The following is a 24271-nucleotide window of genomic DNA, read 5'->3' as shown; positions in this document are numbered from 1 at the left end:
GCTTGGTCACACCATCCAGGTCGTTAAGGAAAATATGAATTAGTATTGGTGCCTGTATTGATCCCTGAGTACACCACTAGTGACTGGCCTCCCACTGGACATCATGCTGCTGCTTACAACCCTTTGAAGGCCAGCAGCTCTCTAGTTTTCAGTCTACCTCACTGTCTATTTATCTAAGCCGTACTTTATCAGCTTGTGTAGGAAGATGTTATGGGAGACGGTGTCAGAAGCCTTGCTAAAATTGAAACAACATCCACTGCTTTTCCTTCATCCACCACACCAGTCATCTTATCCTAGACGACTATCAGGTTGGTGAAACGCGATTTCCCTGTCATCAGTCCATGCTGACTACTCCTGATTGCATTCTTATTCTAGATAATGGCTGTATGAAGCTTTGTCTGTGTGTGGATAGGTTTATAATTGGGGGAAAATTAGAATAGCATTTGAATGTTATATATAATGTGAGTTGTTGATCAGCTAGAAATATCGTGCTCTGGAGTATATCTTACGCATGAGCAGGAACAGCAAAGAGAAGACAAATCTTACAAATTGAGTTTATGAAAATACACATAATTTTCCAGATTTTTCAGAAATCTTTATAACGCTTGTTTCTCAAAAGTTGCTGTTAAATGTCCACTTCTACAAACTTACTTTTCCTAGATGATTATCCTAGATGATTATTGGAGTGCTTCTCAGAAGTAGGATAGGAGATCTCAAATAATCATCTTTTTCCATGCACAGCAATTCAAGAGCCTTTCATGGTATTCCTTAAGGGGTATATTTTGCATATGACTTGCACATACAATTAATATATAATATTAATTCAATATTTATCACCAGATACATTAGTTTTCTTAAAATTTAATAATGTATGCCCAACATTAATCTGTTATCCGGTCTTTGAGTAGTAGTCAGGATAGGTAGAATTAAACTATAAAAAATGGCCAAAAAATTGAAAATCTTTTCCAAATTTTAAAAATAAGGTTGCCACAAATAAATATATGATTATACAGGTAGATAGTATACAACAGCGATCTATAGAAAAGTATAAAATGTATTCAGTGAAGCCAAGGCAAGTTCGTAAAAAGAAGTATCTTTATTAGAGCAGCAGGTACTCTTGGAAAAAAGTAACCAGGTTTCAGGCATCTAAGCCCATGTGAAATTTGCCATTTATTATTTTTAAAAATGCCAGAAAATTATTTCTATTTCAGGTTTTTTATTAGATTGTCTTTGATTATATTAATTCTAATTTCTCATCTTGCTTTATCTCATGAAGAGTAGTATTCTAAAAGACTATTTGAAATCTAAACGCTTTTATGTGGTAACTTTTGGGGAATAAACCAAACAGGACTTTGGGGGCTAGAATTCAATTCTTTCCATTCCAAATGTTTTATTTGTGAGGGTATATGATTGTATTTGGCTATTTTTTTCTTTTAATTAAACCACTAAATAACCTATTTTGTTTTTATCTGCAATTTACATTAGTAGATCTGGTTTGTGAGTTGCCAGTTTAGATCTTTTCTCTTGGGAGTGTGTACCCAAATACTGAGAATGCCAATACAATCAGTTAGTTTACCCAAAAACTTCTCCATCTTTTCCTGATGAATCTGTTGATCAAATACAGGCTTTTAGCTTTTTTTGCAGCTGCTGTCTATAATACATGCTTGAGTCACAGCTACAGTAAAACTGCTGCTACAAATGTTTACTGCAGTAACTAGAAGGACTGCTGATGGAGTTTCTCATCAACTTCTTCCTATTGCGAGTGAAAACTGCTGGGAATGGAGATTGTCAAAACTGATCTGATGCCTTTCCAAAACTTACTTTGATGAGGCAGATGTTCCAGTGCCCTTACTTCAAATCAATCACTTTCCATAGCTTCCTGAGACATGCAGTAAATATCACTATGCACAGTATACTTGCGATTGTTCTCTTTAAAAGCTTTAGAAGCTCCTTTCAGACAAGTTCTGCAGTCCCCGTTCCAGAACCGTAGCCTCTATCTATGAAGCCCATATGTGACAATTTAGTTAAACCTATGCTGGCTCTGGCTGCCATCTGTAATATCCATTCTGATCTTCTGGACCATCATCTATGTTTATGTATTTTATGAATTAGGATTAGATATTACCCACTTCAGACTCTCAGACTGTTCTTAAGTGAGGAAGTAAGTTTTTTATATCCCTAGCAACTTTTCACTTCTTATTCCTCTGAGAAACTGTATTTCTGTATCCTTTTGCCTCATTAAGCCTTTTAAGGGATATTGAATATTGGAAAAGACCAACAGGTTTTTGAGTTACAGGCTTTTCGTAATTTTGTGTAATGTATTAAGTGCTATAGATAGAGCATTGCTATGGCCTCAGCAATTATAACATTCAGATAGGTCCAGAACTAGATGTAGGCTTCTGTGTGTTTGGACATAAAGAATTTATTAGCCTGACAATTTTAAGTAGATAATCTCCATTTCATTGGAACTGTATTTATTTATGCATTTTACAAAATATCTTGATACGAAGTTATGCTTCAGGTTGGTTTTCTCCTCTTTATTGTGTTTGAGCAGGTGGATACTGAGCAACAGAAAGACTGGATTTTGGGCTGTTTTTAATATAATTTCATCTACAATTTTTTTTTATGGATACTTATGTTCTGGAGGAAAATTTTTAAATATAGTGTGGCACAGTAGGCATTTATATAATTAATTTATATAACTTTCAGTATCGAATGGATGATTTTCTATTGAGGGAGCAATAGAAAAAGGCCAGCAAAGCAGTGGTTGTTAGATCAGTATTAGTGAAATAAAACCTGGGATGGGAAAGTGTGATGCACCTCAGTTAGCAACTGTCTGTGCAGAATCTTCTACAACTACTCCTTGCAAGCATAAGTTCTCCCTTTTTTTAGCTATTCTAGTCCACAGTAGCTTGCAAAATAGCCATGAGAATAAGAAATATGAACCTGGTCTACTGATAAGTCTCTCTCAGCGTTTCACTAAGATTCACATTAGTGAAGTGTGTGGGTCAACATATTTTGTGTTTATGTATTAAGGTGTATTATATATTTGTAGCTCCTTTTATTTTATATATGAATAGAGAGAGAGAGGCTACTATGATTTTCTAATGTGAGGACACTGTGAGTATTATTAAACAATTTGTGACAGAGGACATCACAGCATGTTAAATTGATTGTGCTGCATTACTTACTGGAAGATACTTTCTCTGACTTTGTTGAACTTCCTTGTTGAACTTTGTTTAAATCCATAGCCTCTATTTTTAATTAGCACTATATATTTTTGGAAAGAGATAAATGGCAAGGGTAAACAGAAGGAAAAACTTACCACAGTATTTAAACACCTGTATGTTATTTAAGAACCTGCAAGAACTGTCTGTACTACTGTAATTTTGTTCAGATTATGCTGGTAACTGTAACTTTAATCCTTTCTTTAGGAGGTGATATGAAGATGGAAGGAGAAGCTGCGTATTGCTTAAGTTTAGCATATCAGTTTGCTGGAGAACAACAGACAGCATTATCAGTAAGTTTATTTTAAAGTTGCTTTAGCTTTCCCAATGCCTTTCTCTGCCTCCTTGGCATCTTCTTAGGCATTTTGGAGAGCAGAAAAGACTTGAAGAGACTTGGCTCGTGGACCTTTTATAACTGTATCTAGTTCTGTAGACAGGGATCCGTGTGGCTTAAGTAATTATGGTTCCAATAAATTCCAGAACCGACGGAGCCCAAGTTTCCATGCTTGGATCTGTAGAAATAATATGAATTGACAATTCAGGTTATATGTGACTGGCTTTCCTTTTCCTGTATTCATACACATATAAAACAGTTTTTATTTAGTCAGGCTTTTGTATAAAACACCAGTTTTGCAAACTGGTTTGATACAGCATATTTGTGAGCAGTCAATTCCCGTGTTGAGCTTTTCAGAACATCAGGAATTTAGAAGAATTATTAATTGGCTTTGGTATGAAAAGCCATAGTGCTGATGCAATCCCTTCTGTTGATACTTGAGTTCAAGCTCCTCTTCTCATGTTTCCCTTGAGACTCCCATACATAATAATTCTAAGACAATGAGAATTGTACGTGTGGAATTCTAGTCTGGAAGGAGGGTTCCTCTAGTTCATCACAGGTCAGCATCAACTTGATTTGCCTGTGCCAGTCATCAGAGAAGTCACAGTCCTCCATGATCCTCTTAAAAATGTTCTGTGGAAAATTAATTTACTTGAATATTTTGATCATTATTATTGCAATTAGTCAGCTGGATAATCACAATTTTTATTTCTGTTTGTTCCTTTAACTGCAGAGTGACTTGGTATTTTATTAATGAACGTGTTTTATAGAGGTCATTCTTTGTGGTTATTTTTTGTGGTGGCTCATTTTTTTCAGAAATAGACCAATAGACGTCATAAAGTGAATTCAGCGTGGGTTTCAGTATTGCTTGCTTGGCTTCTGCAGTGTAGGAGGGATTCTAGACTTCTGTCTTGAAATATCCTCTTACATGCTTTTAACAATTTGTGATACAATTTTTCCAAAAGTTATTGACCATCTTTATACATAATTCTTTAGTGCTGCTAGGCCTATCATCTGTATAAATCAACTGAATGCTGGAAAGCGGGAGCCTGTTCTCACATCGGTTGCAGTCAAAGTCTGTAGCTGAATGTGAAAATATTTCAAAATTAAAAAGCTACATATAATTTTATAAAATTATATCTAATAGTTGCAACAGCAATAAGAAGAGGATATTTGATCTTTTCCAAGAATACAGTATGACAGATTAGACTAGAATTTTTTGTACTGAAGTTTATCTGCATTGTTTTTTGACTGACAAGTGTGCCAGCATTCTTACCTGATCAACTTTTCTGTTAAGTTTCTGAGAGTCACAATAAGCTGTGTGAATGATGAAGAGCAGCAAGATAAACAAATGTGCTAAACTAAAGAAGCCTTCGTGCATATTTGATCTCTCCATCACAGGAGAAATTAATTAATGAACAAGACTGCCCAGTCTCCATGATATACAAAGGATCAAACTACCATTGAAAGTGTCAAAAATATTAGATGTCCTGGCATTGTTTCCTCAGGATCCATTTTGCTTACATTTTATAGCTACTCCTTTCCCTTTGTTGCTCCCCCATGCCTCCTGCAAAAAAGTTACAGCAATCATTTGGAAGTTCCATTTCTTTTTGTCACATGCAGAATTATTAGTTTTTTAAGGAAGACTCTGAAATCTTGAATTTTGTAATGTACTACTATTAATTTAAAATATATATGTAATAGGTTGTGCCTATTGTTTTTAGTCTTACAAAAACACATGACAGGTAAGGAAAGCAATGTGCATTTTTGTTAAAAGGGAAAAAAAGTCTCTGTAGTACAAAACATAAATGATACATTATGTTAAGAGTATAAAATGTTATTTTAACAGTAATTAAAATACTAATACTTTTCAGTGTAAATAATATAATATTGTATTATAATATAGTGGCATTTCCTAATATAGTGGCATTTCCAATAATATTATATAAGAAACCTGTGAAGTACTTTCATTCCAAAACTATAATGTGTGTTACAGGACTAAGGAAAAGGGGTAAAATTTTAGTTCCTTTTGTCCTTAACAGTGATCAATATAGACAGCAGTAAAACATTAGTGGTTGACAGTACTGTTGAGCACAAGTTGTCTTCACTCTCCAATTAGAAATCATTGCCTAAAATTTACCCTTCTGTTCTCAATTTAATGGTCTCTGTATCCAAGGGGAGCTCAGATGCTTACGGAGATGAAATCATTGCATCCTGTTCCCAGAGGACCACCGGTTATCATTACACATAACATGCAGACAATACTGCTAGGAGCCAGTTTGCCTCATGGTAATATGTAGTTCATCACCAGCTTCTGTAGCATGCTAAAGAGGTCTTGCCACACAGCTTGGGACTATTCGGGTGTAGGCTCAGGGGTCTCAGCAGTTATTTTCCTGCTTTGCATCAGTTCTCATCTTCTTTATCCTTTTGTGCTGTGGTCCACCTCAGGCAGTCTCCTTCTAGGGGAATCTGAAAGGAGCAGCTGTTACAGATACCATTTCCTCCAATTGTTGCCCCTTGGTTCCTTTTGCTGTTCAGCATGCTACTCCCTCCCCCAACACGCACACACAGTAGCATGCATATAGACTTGTTTCTCTTTCATTCATGTCTTCTAGCAGAGTGGAGAAGCATATGTTCAAAATATTCATTATCTGATGCAGTAATTAAAGGTTGAAATGATTAAGCTGCAGCCTATTATATCAAAAATACGCAGTCACTTTGTATCAAATGGGCTGGGTTTGTTGGAGAAGGTTTTTTTTTATTTGCTAGGCATTTGGTGTATAATCTAACATAATTTGATTTGGGTTATAATCTGTATAAATTGATTTAATTTTATTTGATAGATATGATTGATTTCAGTGGACCTACTCAGATGTAAGAACATAAGTGTGTGCAAGTTTAAAAGCCTGAGAACTAATTATGTTCAATAGCAGTGTGGTATGTTCATAATATTTTTCCTATCACCTGGTTTGTAATCAAGCCTAATGGCTTTTCCACAAAATACGACACAAAATATTAATAGTTCACATTATATAGATTTTATCTTAAACATTATAGATTTTGTCAGGGAGAGTTCTCCATCTGTTTTTAAAATAAAAGTTACTGTTTACTTGTTTTTCTTCAGACTTGTATAGCAAGCTAAGTATTAAGTGAAACACTTCTGTGTCGTTAGAAATCTTGCATAAGGTATTGTAATCTAATGCTTGATGTGGGAGGGTTTTTTTAAACTGGGCTTTCAAGAATGCTTCAAAGAGCTGGGCATCAAGGGTTTGTTCTCTTTCAATTAGAATTGCATCCCAAATCATCAGGAAAATTCCAGTCCTTGTCTGAGCATTAGTTCTTTTCTAAGTGTTCCTTTATTTTGGATATTGAATCCTGTGTTTCAGATATGTTGCATATTTAAATAATAGAGGCAGTGTTCATGAGTACTGAGACTCATGCCAAAATAAATGTGGTAATTTATGACATAATGCTATGTGCATGAATTGTCAGAATTACAATATACAAGCCACAGGCATAAAATTATCAAGAAAATTTATGAACTTACAAAGACATCTTCACATTCAAAATGACCCTATTAAAGTAATCAGAGGTGATTTATGACCGTAAAGTTAATTTCTGAAAAAGCCTGTGTCAAAACAACTGAAAATTTTGTCTCAACTTACGCAGCTAGAGAGAATATAAGTAAAAGTATCTGAGATGCAGTTATTCTGAAGTTAGTATGCATGGTGTGTTTTATCTAACTATATCTAATTATATAGATTATGCCCACATGTATGTATGGATTTGGTCAATCGAGGAGGATCTTAGCAAGTAAAAGAACTCCAAAAGGTAGACTGAATGTTATCTTCTTTTCTCCCAAACATTGTGAAAGGTAGTTGAGAAGAATGAGCATCATTCCTTTTGAGATTTGCTTACTATTCTAGTGCTTTGCTAGAAGGCTGAACTTCAAGACGCTTTTCTGTCAGTGGTGTCTGGGTAGACCACTGAGTTTAGGTTTAAGCTTTCATTACTGTTACTACAAAAAGAAATGGAGACTCGCAAAACACATCAAAAGGTACTATTCAATGGAAATTATTTCAAACTTCCTTCTTTTAAATCAGCCAGATTGTCCTTTATTCATGTATAAGTGATATTTAGCCATTAGTAATGAAGTGTAATGTTTTCAGCCTAGCAAATGGCATCACGTGCTTGAAAAAACATTTTAGCATACCAGTTTAAGAAAAGGTCTCATCATTCCTAGAGTCTTCACTTTTATTGAAGCAATATTTAAATCATTCTTAAAACTGTACTCATATAGAAATTTTGTATTTTTCATATCTGAGGAATAAAAAGCCAGACAAAACTCCAAGTCATCTTTGAAGGTAGACACTTCTGACTGATGTTGGCACTGACAATGGATTATGTATAGAGAAAGATTTTCTTCTTGAAAGTCTAGAATTAGTGAGCCAATTCTGAAACTGATTAAATTTCATGTTTCTGAAAGGTCCCACTGCTGCTAGGCATTGGTGAAGATAGTACAAACAAAATTATGCGAGAACAATTAATACTGGTAGTGAACTTCGCCTTGACAAAATATATTGGCCTAAATACTGATGGAATTAAGAAATTAGAAATTATTTGTGTTGAGAATCTTAAAGAAGACCTGAAACCTCAGGGAAGAGGTGATTGTCTGATCATTCAATTCTGTGGTTGTTGTTAATTTAGCGCTTAATTCTTAAAGTGAAAGAAAGATCTAACTTTTTATTTCGATATGAAAGTTAATAGTCTCTTCGTGAAGGAAGGATTTCTTCTGTTGGTTTAATTTAGATAATCATTTTTCTATCTTAGCCTGTTTCTTGAAAACCTGAAAAAAGCAGGGAAAATGTTCTGAGTAGCCTGAGTTCCTTCAGTACTTTTCTGTATACCACACAGATTTGCACGTTTATGATACCGTGTCTGCTACAATTGCCTTGGAACATGGTATCATTTTCCTTTTGAAGCAAATTGTCCCTTACTGGAGGTTTGCTTAGCTCTAATATGTTGAAACATTGAGGACAAAGCCATAAAAACTCCTTAAACTGCTCTGCAAGGGAATAAAAATATCTTTGCATCTATTTTTTTATCAAGGCATGGAGGGCAGAGTAGTTGGCAATCATGGAGCCTTTGCTCTGGTCCTACCTTTTTGATATAGCTGATGGGATGGAACAATCTTTGCTATTCTCTGCGTGTTCTCTGCTAGGTATGGCTGGTGGAGATGGCTCTTCCTTATGCTTTCCCAGGCAAGGTAGGAGCCAGATTGTGACCACAGCTAAACAGTCTCTGTTTTATGGGATATAAGGTCATAATTAGTCCACTTGCCCTGACTGAGGTTTCTAAAACTCTAATAACTGTCTTTGTCAGTTAAAAGATGTGATTTAGGCAGGCATTTTCTACTTACTGTATTGAAACTTTTTTTAGAGCAGCTAATAAAATATACTTTTTTTTTAAAAAATAACTGCTGATATACAAGTTTCCACTCATTTCATTCCCACAGGCTAGAAACAAAAAAGACAAAGCAGTACATCTGTATGTTATAGAGGTTATTTACTTTATGGACTTTAGACTATATTGGATTTCTAGCTTAGGTGTGCTAAACCTTGGAACCTAAATGCTGTATGTAATTGAGGGAAAGAGATAGCTGCAGCATGCCTTAGTTCGTAGCTTATATTATCTGAGAAACAATAGCATGAGAGATCTTAAGAACTGTCTGTAGTATGTCCATTAGTGAAATGGCAAATAGTATACCCAGGGCTGTAGCAAATAGCTGAAAAACTGTATAAGAAATTTTCTAATTCTGTTAGATAATATACTTAAAGAAGTCAGACTTTTTATGTGTTTTGAGAAATGAAACGTTTGTACCCACACTGTACAAACTCAGGAATTTCAGTACTTAAATGCAAATATAATCTGGGAGGTTTTGTTTTCCTTTGTATAGTTTAGTTCAAATGAACAGGCTTTAAAAAAAATTTCTATAAAGTAAGGCTTTTAAAATTAGATTGGTTTCTCAAATTGGTATAGTTCAAGCTACAGCAATTTAGTTATTAAATACGTGTTTAAATTTCAATTCAGTTATTCCCATTGACTTCAAGGGAACAACTCATATTCAGGTGTAAGCAAATGCTTAACAGTTTTGCTTGATCAGAACCATTGATGGCTAGATTGGAGAATAGGAGGTCTTGATTCAGGCATCAGATCTTAAGGAATTTTAAATTTATCCTTTGATAGATAAATAACCTGAGAAGTTAAAACACTGAAGCGTGCCAGTATAAAACCTAGAGCTTGCTGCTTCATTGCTAGAAGCAATTTGTTTTGCTGTTTTGCTTTCAGCTTATGTATTATTTCAGAGCTGATCAAAAGGATTGGTAGCAAAGTGTGAAATAAATTGTACTTCTAAATAAATCGATTTAACATTCCTTGGTGCTTTAAGTGATTTTAGTAATATTAATATTTAAAATATTTCTGTCTGAAATCTTTTTATGACTACATATAGCAATAATGGCCACCATTTCATTCTGCTCTTTTTCATATTAGAATATTACACAATAAACATTGTAAAAATACTATCTTTTAGCACTGAAATGGATGCAAAAGATTTTAAGTGTCTATTTGCATGTAAATTACTCAAGTTTTATTCAGTCAATAAAAACAGTCTATTAATCCTTTTACTACATTTCTTACATGGCTTAAAACTTAAAGAATATGAGGTTTTCAGCTGAATGAGAACTTTTCCTTAACTTCCATATAGGTATGCAGAAAAATAATGATTTTTAACTGACTTGAACTAGGAAGGTATACAAAAAATTTCTCTCTGCAGTTTTTTCCATTATGTTATGCAAATTTAAGGGTTTGTTTGCTTGCTTTTAGGTAGCAAAACTTTGTGTAATTAAAAATATCTGTTTGTGGGTGGACTAAAGATATTAATAAGCATGTAGCAGAATATAGGTGCTTTGTCTAAGAAGTAATGGGCATTTAAGCATGCATATGCATATAGTATGATACTAACGTCTTAGGAGGCTACAGCAATCTGACAGCCAGGTACATTCATGTAGACACAACAGTGTGATAAAAGCAGTCCAGGCATCTGGATTGTAGTGCTGCTATACAAAAACATTTCTGAACAATTCACATTGTTGCACTTACCCAAATTTCCAGTCTTGTCCACCCCTTTCTCCTTGTTTCTTTCTCCGCCTCTGCCTTTGTCTTTGATGTACTTGCGGAATCTCATTTTTCCTTTACAAGTCACCTCCATCTGCTTATGTGTCAGAGTGGCCCTCGTGCCACACATCACGTTAAGGAATTCTCAAGATGAAGGGCTGTATTCACATCACTACTTCTGTCTCAGCACTGTTTCATGCTTGTCACTGCTCAGCACTCAGCGCCACACTGCCTTGTTTTGTCAATAACCATTTATTTGTTGCTGGAATAGTAGCAACCATTACATCTGACCTCCCTGTTTCATCAATTATGAATAGATTATTGGATGTGAACATCTGCAAAAGCTTGCTGTTGAACTTACCTCCTGGCTGGGATTAGATAAAGTATTAAACTGTTGTTTATTGTCAGGCCAAAACTCTACTGGGAAGCCAGGGAATTCCAAGACTAGCAGACTCCCATCAGCAAGCACCAAAAATTGTTTAGTATTGCCACCGTTTCCCATAAGATCGTAGCCATTTATTATTTACACTTATTACTAGTTGTTATAACATACTTGATAAAAGCTCTTGGCAGGCACAGTGTTTCCAGCTATTGTCACATCTGTCAGGATGGAAAGGATACATAAACTGTTTTTTCCTCTTATATTGCTGTTAAAGGGTAACAGATGAAGCTTCTTCACTCCAGACTGTTAAGCCATGCTTTATTTTGAAGAAATATGTCAACAATGGCTGCTTTGGAAAACATTACATTCCCGTACTAAATAAAGATTGCAACAACCTTTACTTAGAGTAATGTCTCGTGCAGTAAAGATTTCAAATTCTACAGTAATAACAAACTAAAATACCTGGGTTTAACATTTGCATAGGTTTTTGCACTGAAGGACCTGGCTGTTTTTTTTATTATTTTTAACTTATTTTGATAAAACCCTTTATGAGGTATAGTAAATAATAAAATGATGACTGCGTTCCTACAAAGTTGTAGGTGTAGCGAACTAGAATTAATATAATTCAGTGGCACAGAAGGCCAGAATTAAGAACAGTAATACAGAAGCTCATACAGAAGAAATAAGAAGGATGGGAACAAAAGTTAACGCTTATTCAATCATCTGTACATACCATCTCTTAAGTTTCCTGTGCAGCAAAATGAAGCATATAGGGCGAACTGACCTCGTGGAAGCCGACAGACATTTGAAATTACTCTGGGGAATGGAATTTTGCAATTAGTTACTTGTATTTACATATCATCCATTCAGTATCAAAGCAGAAAACGTACATACTCTGAATGTTATGCAAAGCATACAAGTAAGACTTGATACAGGCAAAGAACCCTAGGTCTTTATCTCGATAGACTGTTACAGAATGAGTGAAATGTCTGTCTTCCCTTCTCTAATCCTTCAAACAGATGCAGACACGAGTAACCTGAAGCATGTATTGCCATGCAAGTTTATAGAGCATCAAGGTAAACATTGCACTTGATAGCCAGGTATAACAGGGGAAGGAAGAGTGGGGACTGGACGGAGCTGTTACCCCTCAGGGAGAGAGTCACCCAAGCAACGCCTTAGTGATAGCCATGTCCTAGCAAGAGCCTGTGAAAGGTCTTGAACAAGGGTGCTCTACTTTGATGTTTGACTTGGCCAGACATCTGAGTGGATTCTTCTACATCCCTCATCATTCCCTGCTCCAAGATGCACGCTTATGCTGTGGGTTATCCAAATACCCACATTAGAGTCCCTGGAATACCAGTTCTGGAACAGACCAGATTGGCCAATTCCAGGCAAATTCTTCTGTCTCTGAAGGAACAGTGACAAAGTTTGTACATTTCTGGTTTAATTTTTTTCTGTTTATTTATCAAAACAGTACAGTCCAGTGTAATGGGATGTGGCTAAGGTCAAGGACTTAGCATTCACATTTACAGAATCTGAGTTGGTGAATTTCAGTTGTGGGAAAAGAGGGAGAACTAACAATTCTGGCAAATCAGGGACTACTCCCTCTTTCCTCAGCATGGCACGCAGTTTCAGTATCCCTTCATTGTGAGCATGCAGACAGAATGCTGTACTGCTGCTACCCTGGATGCTTGCTATGCTTGAATACATTTAGCATTTAACAAGGTGCAGCCTGCCATTCAGGTGATATTGGTGTATTATTTTCCTGGCATCAATGAGCTCTGCTCATTGTAATCAATACGTTACATGAACAATGCAATTTTCTTATTGCTGTCCAACCTCACTCACGCTGTGTTTTGGCCAAAATAAGAATACGTCTGGGTTTGTATTGTGAAACTCTTCTTTGACCTTACTCAGGAAGGCCACAGGCGTGTAACCACTTAAATTATGGCAATAAAGACTGTACTTTTTAGGCATTTTTAAATACGCATTTCTTGGGGAGCAATGGGAAGGAGTTCACTGAACTGCAAAATGCCTATGCATACAGTTCTGTTGTCTTTTATTTTCATTGGACTGTGTGGAAGTGATTATTTAGTGACTGTCAGAGCTATGTGTTTTTTCTGAAAGTATTTAACAGGTACCAAGGGGTATGAGGCCAGCAGTCTCACTTGATTGCATTGTCTGTCTACCAACACCTATTGTCGGCTCCAGAAAAATATTGTCAGATGCTGCTAGCCAGGCTGGGCCTTAGCCTCTTACTGCAGTGCCTGTCAGAAATCATTAGCTAGTGATCTCTTTGACTAATGTTCCAGTTGATTGTCTGATTCATGTTCAAGATCTGTAAATGAGGCAGAAGCATCTTTACTGCTCACCAGCTGTGAAATGGCTAAACACAGCTAGATTTTCAGAAATCAAAATAAATGTGTTTCCAATAAAGTTTGACAACACTATCAAGTGTAAAGCTGAGAGCAGAACTATGGTTTTGTGTTTTTTAAAGTTAGTATTATAAATCAATATTATCCCATCATGGTTTTGTCAGAGTAACGTATTTTACCAAAATAATGAAATTCTGGTAGTAACATTAATCTTGTGTTGAGTTGGATAGACATTCTTTATTCAACATAAATTCATACCTTTGATTTTTACTCTTTTGTCCGTCATACCCGGATGTATCAATGTTTAGCACAGCCTATGTCCTTTTGTCTGAGTCCTCACTGTATGCCAATGAGGCGTGTGCATGTTTTTATGTACGTCTAAAAGAAGTACGGGGGTGACAACAATAAAAAAAATCAAGGGTGGGATTTTGGAGAGGGGGAGGCTTGGGGGAGGAGCTGGTGTATCTGTTTTATATTAATGGAATAACCCCAGGAGGGTCACGCTGGCATAATGCTGAGATAACCAAGAAGCAAACCCAGGCTGAGATCTGACTAATATTTTTCTTTGCAAAGGAGGTAAACATGAAATTCACCACTACCTAGAGAATTAGTGCAAGAACTATACCACAAATAGGCTCTAGTTCAAGGATTTAAGCAGAGCTTGTTACTTTACTTTATTTTTGTGCTGTAACTAATTGTAGCCACAATAGACTTACAAAGGCCCAGGAAGAGAGCTGATTTTGTAAATAGATGCTCCCGTGGTAGCTATCCTCCTTCCAGGTGTGCCTGCATCCAGCTTTTAGTGCTAAGCAAGACAACAAGGGAAATTGTACTATGCATCCTGATTTTTATTTTATTTCTATTTTGGAGCCATAAAAGCTACTTCTTTTTTTTTTTTCTGCATACACCAAAATAATAGTGGATGGCACGTGGGACAGTTGTCTGTAATGTGGAAGACAAAGTTGAAGTCTTCACCCTGCCACCTTCCCACATCCTGCACAAATGAGAACAGGTGATTGAAACGCACTGTTCATTTCTGTATTAGGCTTTGATTTTAATTTTCTTTGCGTTTTTTTTAACCAGTATTTCCACAGAAGTAGGACGTTTGAGACAGTCAGTGTGCTTGGTCACATGGAGCCAAAAACTAATTTGTGACCAGAATCAGTGCAGTTTTATAATTTTTATTTTGTTAAACTTACCTTACATTTTCTTTTTAGAGGTAGAAAGAACTGTATGTTATTTGAATCTATTCAACTGCATATACAGTAATCTTTTTCCACTAGTTGCTAGGAGTATCAAATGCTCTTTGAAACTGTATGGAAATTTTATGATAGAGCGTAGCATGATCAGGATAAATCTATTGCATGAGCTTCCTTCCTCAGAACTCTTTGCACATAGCAAATTAAAAAAAAAAAAAACCAACACCAAGGCATTTTGCCCCTTCAGTAACTCTAAATCTCTGAAAACTTTGTCTGAGTTTTGAGAAGGAAAGTCAGCCAGATTCATATAATACCCAAACCCACTCTTTTTAATGTACATTACCAGTATAGATTCTTATGTAGTCCTATTTGGTATCTCTTTATGCAATGTTATATATTTATATTTACATCTCTTTAACATGAAGAAAATTACCAAGATGACATTTTAATGCACAATATTTACCGTAGAATACTGAAGCAGAAGCATGTTACCTTAATCAGAACACTTTTGTTTTGTTGTCTAAAACAATTTTTCCATCCTTTTTGTTTGTGTAATGACAGTTGTATTCTCTAAGACCACAAATACAGCAAAACTGCACATTTGTGTAGGAGTTTTCAGCACTAACTATTGACATATTCCACCTCTTCCTTGGATGTCACTGTCCTCTGCACAGATTAGCCAAAATATATATAAAAGACCTGTTTCTGGCTATACTTCTCTCTAAAGGTAGAAAAACTTTCATGGGAGCCTAGAAATTCCATTAGATCCAAATGATATGTGTTCCCAATACTTACCCACTTGTCAGAGAGCTGATAGATGATGGGCCCAGCCAGGCCCACTCAATACGCTGTTGCCACATGCATGTCTTCTCTTACGTGGTATTCATAGGAACCCATTTAGATGGACTGGTACTTCATATCCCATGATAATAAACGGGAAAGTTTTCATGTCCATTTGTTGTTTTCAGGCTGCTTACAGATTCTGGCAGACATCACTGTGTCAATTCCACTTGATTTGCCAGCATGCAAGCTTTATAATTTTTAAATGAAAATTAAAAGTGTGCTGAAATTGCAAGAGACTTTGGGTGAAATCCTCTAATGCTTACGTGTTAATCCAGCATTTTATCCAGCCCTACCTCCTCTTCTTTTTCTTTCGTGAATGCTGAAGGTAAGGCATGCACCGTAGGTGAGGAGGCCCATCTTCACTTCCTCCATGTAAATGGATACTCAGCAATTGTAGCATACAGGGGCACGACACAGCTCCTTTCCATCAAGAATGTGTCCCTCTCTGTGTCCCTACATAGTATCTGAAGCTGGAGGATTTGTTTGAAATACAGACATAAAGAGTATATTTTCTATTGTAATTTATCAAGATTTCCTCCCTTTCACGTAGATGATTTAATTATTGTTATTTCACCATTACTTGGAATGAAACATCTGATTTTTGTAGAGCAGTAGTAACCTTGGACCAAAATGAGCACTTTTCATCGATATGAATGAGTGGCTTTATGTATTTACTTATTTCTTTCTAGCAGCTGTTGTAGAGACGCAGTGAACCAACTTTTTACTTTAGCTACTCTGGCTATGGTTCTTCCTTGGTTTTATCTGTCCTTTTGAGGCTTTGTGATATCTTTGATAGAAAAAAAAGTATAGTAGCCTAAGCCTTAGGTGCCTAAGTAACCTTTCTGTGGTAGATAGTAACCACTAGAGACCCTGTGTCCTGGTTTAATATTGCAGAGGCCAGTTTAATGTAGGAGTGATTTCAGTCCAGTACATAAAATTTTGGAAACCTCCTGACACTCTTATGGCAGGTTTTCTGATATGGGCACAATTATTACAACAAATGTTGTAGGTCTTCTGAGTTAAATGAAAAACCAAGAACTGTTTCTTGGATGCTTGTGTGCGTTTCTGTTACCATCCTGGATTATTAGAAGGATGCATTGCAGGCCTCAACAATTTTGAGTATGCATTCAGTTTAGGGCGAGTTCTGAACTGATGTGACAACTTCCTAACTGAGGTGCCTTTATACTCTTTTTGTCATATCTTATGCGTTGATAACTCAATTGACAATGACCTGCAAGTATAGGAGGCAATGCTGATGTGGATGAGAACATAACTGATAAGAAAGTACTTGAGGGATGATAAACAGTGCAATGCACATTAATAAATGCTACTTTTTGTGCACACGGAGCTCATATAACTAAAAAATAAGAGCCTTGTTCAGGGATACTCCGACATGCAGTAAAACTCTTTCAAGAACTAGGAAATCTGAGTAGTGGAGACAGTGCTAGAGATGGTGCCATCCATAGCATGAGCACACACGGGTTGTCATCTTTTGAACCAGGCACTTTGCCAATGACAGGGGATGCAGTCTTAAAAGAAAATGCCCTATCTTATACCTCAATATAAATCGGCATCTTGGGGCATGCAGGATACTGTCGTATGTCCGTGGGCATCTCCCATCCCCCTTTAGGGCTGGTAAATGACAGTCACTACTCCTTTCTTGGAAACGTGCAAAAAGGATTTCCATAGATAGTCTTTGGAGATTTCCTGTTTTCTCATGTGTGTAATAGGTTGGGTCAAGCAACAAAGAGGGAGGAAAGAATAGGATTTAATTTTATATGCACTCTCCCATCATCACCATTGGAAAAAAAATAGATGAAAAGAGAAATTATGCAATACAGGTGATGTCAGTGTTAAATTAAATTACGATCATATGTTTTTATGCATCAGCTGTAAGCCTTCGGTTATAGGAGGGGTCATGATACTAGAGTACGTTCCAAAGGAATGTTAACAAATTGCTTGTGTGCGCGAATAATTAGTCATAAAAATAACAACATTATCCACGGTATTTTAAGCCAACATAGTTTAAATGTCTAACCTATAACTTATTCATTCTTTGGGCATCTGAATTGTACTAAGAAAAGTTGTCATAGTGCCAGTTTAAAGAAAGAAAAATAATAACTTGTATTTCAGCATATCATTCTAAAACACTATGAATGCAAAGGATACCGTTTTAAGATAGTATCAGAAATTCATAAAAGCACAGCCTTTTAAAATCTTTTGAATTATGGATAAGGAAATTTATATTGCAAATCAGGTAATACCTCGCTGGTTTTGCAAAGTGCTGAAATACAGGGATTTAAATGCAAGTTATGTATTTGTAATTTGTAATTATTGAGTAGTTTCAAACAACTGTAAATAATGATCAAAAACCTGGTCCCATTACAGCTAATTAAAGAAGAAATGTACAAGTGGGAAAACTTTAATTTTGTGTTTCATATGGACAGTGACTGCAAAAAAAAAAAAAAAAAGGTGGAAATTCTTAGCATTGTATTTATTGGGTTGTATTTTCCTGTTTCACAGATTTTGAACACCTCTGTTAAAATCTTCACAGCACTTTGTGATTCTGCTGGCCTAGGCAGAGCATATGCAGCTATAGCCGAGATCCTGGTAAGGTAGGTTAGCACATCCTTGCCTGACTGTCAGTGCAGATTCATTCAGCTGTGAAAGACTTAAATTGTTAGAGGTCTGTCGCTTCCTATTACTGACTGCTTAAATTTTAAGCAGTGCCCTTCTTGCAGTAAGTGACCCTTTCATCGAAAGTTATTTTAAACTGGTACACATTTTTTTAAAGTGTATGATCTAAGCTTTTCTTTACCTGTAAACTGTAGTATGTCCTTTTTTCCCCCCCCCATTTTGGGGACTTTTTAAATTTATTTCTTTTCACAAGTTGGGGAGGGACCTTACTGGAAAATAGAAATCCAGGCATATTTTCCAGGTTAAAAAAGGCAGAAAACCTTGAAGAATGTAGCAAGCTTCAGTAGGTGTCTCAGTGTAATCTTTTCTGAACTGTAAGTTTCTATTTATTGCACTCACTTCTTCTTTGGAGAGATTTCTGCTTTGTGCATGTGTAACTAGATATAAATTTGCTGCAAATAAGATGCTTGTCTTCAATGTTTTCGTTTCAGCATCTAGCATTAAAATCTTCTTCCAGGTGAATTAGTTTGAAACTACTTCAACTTCTTACACAAATAATTTTGACATAGTCTAATGCACTTATCATATGAAGTAGGAAAAAAAGAAATTAAAGTGAAGGTTGCAGCTTGTCCTTGATTCATCCCATGTTTGGGGACTTCAGTGCATATGACACATGATAGAGGTTGGCAAATTGTTTATGGAGGAGGACTTGTCACCAGGTTTATTTCAGTGTGCGGAGCAAATTCTCTTGTTTGAGTTAGACCCCTTGTCTCTTGGCCTTTCAGAGCATAAAGGGACCAGCCACAATCACAGTTCTCTTCAGCTCTCTGATACATAATTCATGGCTACTCATGTACTGAGCATCCTAAATAAGCACATGGGATAAGATGTTCAAAAAGCCACAGAACAGACTTAGAATACCAGGCCCCATTTTCAAAACTGTCTTAAGTAAGAAGGCTTCATCAATAGGCTCCCCTTGATCAGGTGGCCTATAGTAGACACCGACCACAAGGTTCCCTTTGTTGCCTTGGTCTCTAATTCTTACCCATAAGCTTTCAACCTGCTCGTGGCTATTCTTCAGAGAAGCTCTTCACACCCTATCCATTTCTTGATGTAGAGGGCAACCCCTCGACCCCTCCTTCCTCGCCTGTCCCTTCTGAACAGCCTGTAGCCATCGGTAGCCACACTCCAGTCATGGGATTCATCCCACCAAGTTTCAGTAATGGCTACTAGAGTTGAGTCAGAACTGAATTCTGACATTCAGTTGACCAAAAATTCAAAGGATCACAGGTCTGGATTTATGCTCCAAAACCTTAAAAATGTCTCAGGGTCCGTTTGTGGCCCTTACGTCTTTTTGAACGCTTGAACTCTATGACTGAGGGTCATAGAGACTTGAGAAGTTTTCATCCATTGTCTTCATGGGGCAACTTTGCAAGGGGGACTCACAGATCAGGAGACACCTTTCCATAAAACCCATTTATTTATTGTTTTAGATACAAATGGATAAATTCCATTATTACTTTTACTATATCACAAGCAGCAAAAATACCTGAGTAGACCATAAAGTATCTCTGACATGAGAAAACAGCATAGGCAACATTTGAAATGGGTGTTGACTAAGGGACTGGGAGCATCTGTCCTAGGAGGAGAGGCTGAGGGAGCTGGGACTGTTCAGACCACAGAAGAGAAGGCTCAAGGCGAATCTTATCGGTACCTCTTAGGCAACAGTAAAGAAGAGGGAGCCAGGCTCTTCTCAGTCGTGCTCAGTGACAGGACAAGAGGCAATGGGCACAAACTGAAATACATGAGATTCCATTTAAACACAAGAAGAAGAAAAAAATTACTGTGAGGGTGAATGCTGGAACAGGTTGTGGAGTCTCCATCCTTCAAAAGTCACTGAAAACTCCACGGGATGCAGGCCTCCTCTGTTTGACCCTACTCTGAGCAAGGCAGATGGAGATTTATCTCCAGAGATCCCTTCCAACCTTAACTGTACTGTGATTCTCTGATCTTTGTCTTAAGCAGTCCTTCTAGATAAATTCCCTTTTGCCATGTAATGCTCTCTAATAGAACACTTTCTGTAAGCCAGTATGATGGATATTTCAGACAAACCTACTTTTCAAAATTCAATAACAGAATTTTTCATTAACAAAATCATGCTGGTCCAGCTCTGCTGGTTCTTCCTTGGAGGAAGAAAGGGCATAGAAAAGTGGTTTGAAACACCAATGTAAAGAGAGACATTAAAAAAAACATCGTAAGTTTCTGTTTACTCTCACACCAAACTTTTTGGATATTTGCTTCTCTGATGTATAGCAAACAAGCAAATTTCTGGCAACCTTGTTTAGAAAGTATTAGCTAAATGCATGAATAATTACTGTTGGTGACAGAATCTCCACACTCAGCTTGATCACTTTTTCTTTACTTCTGTTTTTACCTGATCTAGGCTAGACTTGTGCAAATCATTTTAAATTTGATGGATAATGTTTTTACAAAGAAAAGATGACTATTTCCCTAAAATAATGCATGATAACCATAATGCCTGTGAGAATTTGCACTGATTGCCTTGTGACAGGTTGGAGAAAGTGGCTGAGCCCTCCCGAATGGCTCAAGAACTTGTCTATGGCTTTGGAATGTTTTGCGAAATCTTTGCTGCAGATGTTTCCACAGACCATGGGAAACTGAAAATCTCTATCATGTGCATTTAGGCATGTCATTTTCCAGGGAAAAATCTGACATAATAGCATCATGTTCTTGACTTATTCTGCCAGTGTCCACCATGGTAATGACTTCTTGTGGACACATGATTTATACATCCAATTCAATCACATGAGCAATCCTATAAAAGGTGCATATTTTCATAAAAGTCTAATAGGGGTAAAAATCTCATAGGGCATTTTAGCATGAAACTGGAAAATTAGTTGCTGTAGATATGTAATCTCTTCTGCTGAAGTCATCATAACTGTTCTGTGGGATCGTGAATGACTATATCTTTAGGAAATTACATTTTATGCATTTAGGAAGGTTATGTCTAAGGAGATAGAAAGTGTATGGCTGTATAAAATAACATGTAGATTTTTGAAGGAACTATAAAATATTAGCCCTTTGAGTAGGAAAGACCTGTTTATAATGTTACCAGGTCTTGTGCAGGATAAAGTGTTTCAGTAATCCTTCTAGCATACTTTAAATATCTCAAGCTGTAGTGCTTTTAAAAGTACTTCCTTTGAAAAATTGTTAAACCATACCAACCAATTGCTAGTTGGCGTAAGTGAAGTTCTCACAGTGAGAAATATCTTTCTGATATGTATCAAATTGATTTCTGTTTGCTTGAAAGATATTATATGCCCTAGCAATTTTCATATTTTTTATATGTGGAGCATAGGTTTTTTATGTGAAATATAAAAAATGGCCAAAAATACATCAAAACATTTCTATTAATTCATGAAATTAAGAAAACCTTTTTACATTTTCTCCTGTCACTGATTCCATTTGCTTTATTACTTTCAGCCTCTAGCCCACAAACTTGGTGGCACAATCAACAAACCCCTTAGTGGCTGTTTCATCTCTGCTCTATTTGATTTCTCCACTCTGAGTAAATGATTAAGTTTTCATGCATTGGTTCAACCAAAATCTATGTTCACTCAACCACATCCTTTATTGATTACTTCTACTGCAAACAGTAGGCCAAGTGTGATATACATAATTGGACAGTTGTCAGGGGATGTGGGTGTTAACAGTCCTGTTTTCCCAATTGGAAACTGGAATCACCTTGATACACAAATATTCTGCACTGTTTCATTCTCATTCCTTGGACCGAGGAGTCCTTTTCCTCAGAATATATGTTTTTAACTCTCAAAGGTCTGGTTGAATGGATTTAATGATTATACCATATAATATGCTCTTCAAGTTGCACCTGTGCACTGCATATAGAAAACTAGAAAAACTGGAATTAATATTTGTCTAACACTTTAACCTTGTCCTTTAACTTATATAAATCATATGCTGTATTTCTGTGGGGAAACATTTGATTTTCTCTTCTTGGGAAAAAAAAAAGGTTTAAAAAAATGTGTTTCTAATTCTAAAATTGAGAAGCCTTTTGACATTTGGCAAATGTTTACAGTACAGTATATTTAATATTCTCATGATATTAAAATACTTAAATTAGGAAACTCTAGTAAATCCAACTCTGCTTACTGATAACTAAGCTTTACAGTAGCATATACTTGAACATTTCAAGCATGTCAGTTTGCAGTGTTCTAGCATTCTTTTGTAGCAATCTAGCTCATGTCAGTCACATACATATAATCACTGCAATATTGTAAATTTGCAGCCATGCTCTGCTGTGTTTCCTGTTCCGTGGCAGGCTCTACCCTGTTATAATCACTCTGATAGCATAAGACAGGGAATTGCGGACTTCTGCCAGATTTTGAGAGCACGGATCCCTAATATAGTTTATAATAAAAACCGTAATGTAAATAAACCCCAGTCAGTCATTTGCTGCAGGAATATAACTTGAAGGTGTTTTAAAATGGTGAGAAAATAAATCACAATTCTTTATCACTTACAGGAACTTCTATTTCTGTGAGTTTCTTAATTAAGATTGGATTTTCTGTCTTGCTTGGTGGCTTGACATTTAGCACACTACACTCCTACATTAGTGACTCAAGTTCATGGCTAATATTGAGGTCAGCTGCAGTAACACTTCAGCCTTAAAGGAAAAAAGAGTGCAGTGCCTTACCCACAAGCAAACCCAGATGTCTATCTTATATCTTGTAATCATACTGCAGAGATCTTATGTTGTTAATATGACCGGCTTTATTAAAAAAAGGAAATCTGCAAATGTTATTGTCGAAGTACCTTAGCCAATTTTCAACTTAGATGTTAGCTGTGACCTCAGGTTGCTCTGATCTCACTGGGATTTGGGGGTGACACCTGCAATCCACAGTTTATAGCTTTGCCTGTGTGACTTCAGCAACCTTTGATCCACCCAGCCAAAGTGCAGTATTACACTCGGGCAGAGGCTGTCATCCCCAGAACTGAGAGACGGCACCGTTATGGAGCTGCTGCTGCACCACCCGGGTTCTAGAGCAAGAAATGGCAGCTCTGAATGGCAGGAGCACAAAAAGTCTTACTGAAAAACTAGCCTGCTTACCTCCTTCCCCTATTTTGTCAGGATGTGAGGGCCAGCTGTATTGAAAATTATATCAGCTGCTCAGTAGAAAAAATATTAAAATAACAGAAACTCCAAAACCCCTGTAAAATCATCACCTGCATTTTCATTCTTGGCATGATAATTCCAAAGAAGAATTTTGGTTTATTTCACTCAAAGGATCCAGTTCTGCCCTCAGAGGTTCTGTGTGGACTAGTCTCACTGGTCTCAGCACAGGTAGTGCCTAGACAACCTTTTTGGAAATAAAGTCCCGTCGTGGATGAGCCATCACAAAGTAAAGTTACTTCAGAACAGGGGGATAGATCTTCATCATTTGGAGGAGCCATCTGAGTAAATATTTAATTTTGTCCCTGTCCTTTGCTTCAGTCAGGGAAAAGTGGCTGAAACCATTAAGTACCTGGGAGAGTTTATGAAGGCTGCTGAGAATGCTCATCTAAGCCAAAGCCTGGTGGATGCATGTGTGTTACTTGGGAATATTTACAATGAAAGAGTAAGTACTGTTTGTAGCAATGATATCAAACAATTGGGATTAATTCATTGTAAAAATCTGGTTTTGCATATGAGATTATTTGATCCGGGTATTGTATCTTACAAGAGTTACCAAAGGAGAAGACACTGTTTGACTAAATAAAATGTGCCTTAATTTTTTGGGAAAGGTGAAAATTTCACACCATATTTAATGCATAGGGTTTTGTTCTAGAATGGGTGAATAAAAACTCCAAATTCAGATCATGGCAAACTTTCAGTGTTGTGAAAAACCTGCATCCAAATTACCATTGGGGTCGCATATGCCCATAAAGAGTCATCAGTTAATGCAAATGAAATTTTATTGTACTATACATTGAAATTTGCGCTTTTTTAAAATGAATGTATACTATATTGCATACTAATAAGCAGTTTTTAATCTTAGCTTGATTTCTTCTTCACATTC

General features: G+C 36.5%; 1 protein-coding gene across 1 annotated transcript in view; it reads left to right on the top strand.

Moving 5' to 3' along the window:
* The window catches only part of TTC29 (tetratricopeptide repeat domain 29), an 88972-nt gene that overhangs the window by 59152 nt on the left and 5549 nt on the right, over positions 1–24271 (top strand). The window contains exons 7-9 of the mRNA XM_059826738.1: positions 3435–3520; positions 18060–18151; positions 23707–23830. Of these exons, the coding sequence (XP_059682721.1) occupies positions 3435–3520; positions 18060–18151; positions 23707–23830 (302 nt within the window). The remainder of the gene's footprint in view (positions 1–3434; positions 3521–18059; positions 18152–23706; positions 23831–24271) is intronic.

Source organism: Gavia stellata, chromosome 19 (genome assembly GCF_030936135.1).
Source record: "Gavia stellata isolate bGavSte3 chromosome 19, bGavSte3.hap2, whole genome shotgun sequence".
Lineage (NCBI taxonomy): Eukaryota > Metazoa > Chordata > Aves > Gaviiformes > Gaviidae > Gavia > Gavia stellata.
The sequence above is the reverse complement of the archived record's forward strand: the minus strand, read 5'-3'. Positions and strand labels throughout refer to the sequence as shown.